The sequence below is a fragment of the Ostrinia furnacalis genome, unplaced genomic scaffold (assembly GCF_004193835.3).
Source record: "Ostrinia furnacalis isolate ACB-3 unplaced genomic scaffold, ASM419383v2 OfSCF0990, whole genome shotgun sequence".
Taxonomy (NCBI): domain Eukaryota; kingdom Metazoa; phylum Arthropoda; class Insecta; order Lepidoptera; family Crambidae; genus Ostrinia; species Ostrinia furnacalis.
In genome coordinates this window covers 335,486-339,375 of record NW_021131229.1, presented here as the reverse complement: position 1 = coordinate 339,375, position 3,890 = coordinate 335,486, and the positions used below count along the sequence as shown (strand labels likewise).

At 30.7% G+C, this 3,890-nt stretch overlaps 1 protein-coding gene across 1 annotated transcript; it reads left to right on the top strand.

Annotated features, from left to right (window-relative positions):
- Window positions 1–332: 332 nt before the first annotated feature.
- Window positions 333–3,520, top strand: LOC114350826 (uncharacterized). The gene is made up of 6 exons (XM_028301769.1): window positions 333–549; window positions 628–819; window positions 1,211–1,349; window positions 1,735–1,876; window positions 1,982–2,039; window positions 2,094–3,520. The coding sequence occupies exons 1-6, from the start codon at window positions 421–423 to the stop codon at window positions 2,385–2,387; spliced, it is 954 nt and encodes a 317-aa protein (XP_028157570.1). The 5' UTR covers window positions 333–420; the 3' UTR covers window positions 2,388–3,520.
- Window positions 3,521–3,890: the final 370 nt, after the last annotated feature.

The window sequence follows — 3,890 nt, the reverse complement described above, 5'->3', positions numbered from 1 at the left end:
TGCCTTTACACTTTCTTAATGTTGTAATTCATCTTAAAACAAAAACATCGAAAACCTTTTTTCATAATCATATTAAGTGCACTTTATCAAGACACACTGTTTAAACGTAAATCAGTCTTTGTCGTCCTGAGAAAAATAAATAAAAGGTTACCCTACTTAGAAAGAGAGAGCCTGCCCACAGAGAGCGAGATAGTGATACATAGGTTGTGCTTCAAGTAGGTATTCTAAGTCTGGCCTCCATTTTTATCTTTAGCTTCATGGGTAAAATGATCATAGAGGAAATGATGGATAACATAAAGAAAAAAAATTTGACATTTTGAAGTTATAAAATTGACAGAGAGTTGTTTACAAACAAATTAATCAACACCAAAAGTTCTTTAATTAAAAGGAACTGTTAGCAGTGCATTAAGCTTATTTAAAATGTGGAAAAGAATCAAGGATACTAACCTATTTTTAACTTTCACCGACGATTACCAGATATTTGTAACAGATTTTGTCTCGGTGTGGTTTTCCTATCTATCGAAAACTACTTTTGTTCGTAGTCTAAAAGTAAGTAATTGCCTCAATGTAATTATGGCTATCTTCATAGTTTCCACATCTGTTAATTAATGACTTGCTGTGTTTTAGGACAGTAATATTTTACTGGAGATGCCCACAGAAACTTTGATCCAGAAAGGAATTCATGTGTTGACCCATCCAGGCGACCTAAAAAGTGTTGACAAAAAGACTGAGAACAATATTCTAGCGATTACGTTGACTATGTCATTTCCATATCCATTTAAAGTCAAGTTGGAACTTTGTAAAGGATCTAGAGAATTAGTAAGTATAAACATTGTACATAAACTCATAAACATGATGTCAAATGACGCTATTATCTTTGAGACAGGGGTCTCCAAACTACGGCCCGCGGGCCATATCCAGCCCGCCACTGCCAACAATCCGGCACGCGAATTGTTATGACCCTTGCAACATACCGAAATAATTATTATGGCCCCAAGGCTTCAAAGTTTGGAGACCCCTGCTTTGAGACAAGAAAGAGTCGTACCTGATGCATAATCTTAAAAGTGAAATACAATTTTTCATTATAAAACAAGTTAGCAAATACTTATCTTTATGACTTACTGCAAACTATAAGTATTCATAATTGAAGAACAATTTAAATAGCATGATTAATTCATTTTAAACATTAATTTGTTTGATCACTTTGCAGTTTTTCCAAAAAGTTACCCAACCACTACTGGTAACCGTCAGTGAGTTAAAATCTAGTCAAACGGAGTTGTGTGAGTTGCTGAATAAAAAGGATAGTGAAATTGAAGAGTATAAACTCATGGGTGGTGAAATCGCTATAAGTAAGTTTTTTTTATTGTCGTGGATTACCTCCCCTTTGTCCAGCAGTGGACGTCATTTCACTGAAACACAAACAGAGTTTTATCTTTATATACTTGCTCGATGAACTGTAAACCTGAAGAAGATAGCTGGCAGCACCCGGCTGAAAAAGGAAATTACGCTTTGAGGCATACATCTAGAGTACACTGCCATTAGCTGAAAAGATGATTCTTAATATCTATTTAGCTCTTGATGCAGAAAGCCTTAAGGCTTCAATGATAAAGTTGAGAATCAATCATCTAGTGTCCACTGACCCCATCAAGCCACAATTTAAACAGTATTGTTAATGATTAACTTTGAACTTGGTTGTGAAAATGCAATAACTATGTTTATTTTATTATTTTCCAGAGTTTCTAAAGACTAAACAATTTAACGAAGAAGCAATGATGAGCAAATATAAAATGTATGAAGAGTATTTTGGATCTTCGACTGATACTGTGACTGATTTACTGAAAGTAAAATTGGATGTGCCTGAAGATGTAACAAAAATGTAAGTCAATAAGCTTCTTTGTTGTTTTTGAGTTAAAATGTTTAATGAACATATTTTATTTATAGTTGCAATTTTATATACCTTATGTCTGATTGTAACTTTCAGAAAACAAGAAGCAGTTGAAGAATCTGTACAGTCAATACAACCTACAATAAAAATGGAGGCTGACTCCCAACTGACGCAAATTGCATCTTCTATATCAAATCCAAAAATGGAGGCTGACTCCCAACTGAAGCAAATTCCATCTTCTATATCAAATCCAAAAATGGAAGCTGACTCCCAAATGACTCAAATTCCTTCTATATCAAATCCAAAAATGGAAGCTGACTCCCAACTGACTCAAATTCCTTCTATATCAAATCCAAAAATGGAAGCTGACTCCCAACTGACACAAATTCCATCTTCTATATCAAATTCAGTGCCCATAAAACGAGAACCAGAGCCATACAAAACTGAATCACAGTCCCGTATTCCTAACAATAGGAAAAGGATGAAAAAACTTAATTTATGAGGGTTTTAGATTGATTTACTAATAGTTATCCACTAAATTGCTGGATTTCTACCTCTATTTTAGTTATTAGCAAATTAGATAATTTAGCTAAAAAATTACAGACCCTTTTTTAGTTAAAATCATATTGTAGATTGTTTGAACAGGTATAATGTAATAATTATGGATTTTTCACAAAAAACTACATACATTTTTGATAAATCTGCTGATTTTGTATGAACTCATAAAGTTATGATTTGATTTTATTATTTTTTAAGTGAAGCTATGTATAGTGTTAAGATGGATTTATTATTGATTATTAATTTTATAAATATCATGAAATTATTATGAATTAATGTATTTTAAATACTTAGTTTATAGTAATCGAAATTCATCTACAATGTTATTGGGTGATAAAGTTAATATGACTGAAAAAAAGGTTATTATATTAAAACTTTATTTTACATAGAACAATAAAACCTAATACATATTAGTTTAGTTGTGCTGGTACAATGCTGTTACTAATAATGTGATTAAAGTTGGAGCAATGAAATTAGGCATAGACAATAAGTTATTTTTGTAGTGCTAATAACATACTACAGTAATAAGAAATTATTGTAATCTATATTTTTTATTGACTTCAGTTTTTAAATGTTAATTCAAATCTCAATTTTATACCAAATAATTTTAATTGAAGTTTATATTCATTAAATTATTATAATACTGATTGTAATTATTACAGATAATTCGTAAAATGAATTTTAAAATCTGTCCAGCAGCCAATCACAGCACGGGGCCTGCCCATAGAGTGCTAAGCACTATTAAAATCATATACAAATATAAAATTGATTGATATACAAAACGGCAAAAGATATTTCATTGATCATTAATGTAATCAGTGGAAAATTTAAGGGTGAGGTCAAAAGAGCGTAATGAAAGCTCAATTTTACAGATTTAAGGAGCGTTTGTATGAAACCATAAAAATTACGCCCGTTAAGTACGCTCATTTGTCCTCAGCTTAAACCGAATTAATGCCAAAATTATGTCATCGGTCGGAATAATAAAGAAATAAGTTATTTATGACTCCAATGTAATCGCATTAAATGTAACCCATACGCATGATGTATTTTAATGCATTGTTGACAAATAGCTAGTTACAAAAACCATTCCTAACGTATATATTTTTAAATTCGTTAGATATTATTAGAGTATTTCTCAAAAAAAATGTACATTTTGGAAAAAAAAAGTGTGCTTTGAAACAGTTCAAAAGTTTTATATTTATAAATCATCACACAAAAAAAACACACACACAATTTTGAAGGATGAATATTAATCTTTAAGATAACGAAGAATTATAGCTATAATCCTACTTATTACCAAATATTTAGATATTTTAAAAATAGTCCTTTTTTACCTTTCATACAAAAATCTGTTTGCCACCCTAGCTTTTTCATGTGTTTTTGTTTCATAAAATGCGATACGTAACTAAATTATTGTAAATTTCTTTGTATTATCGTTCTACAGTAA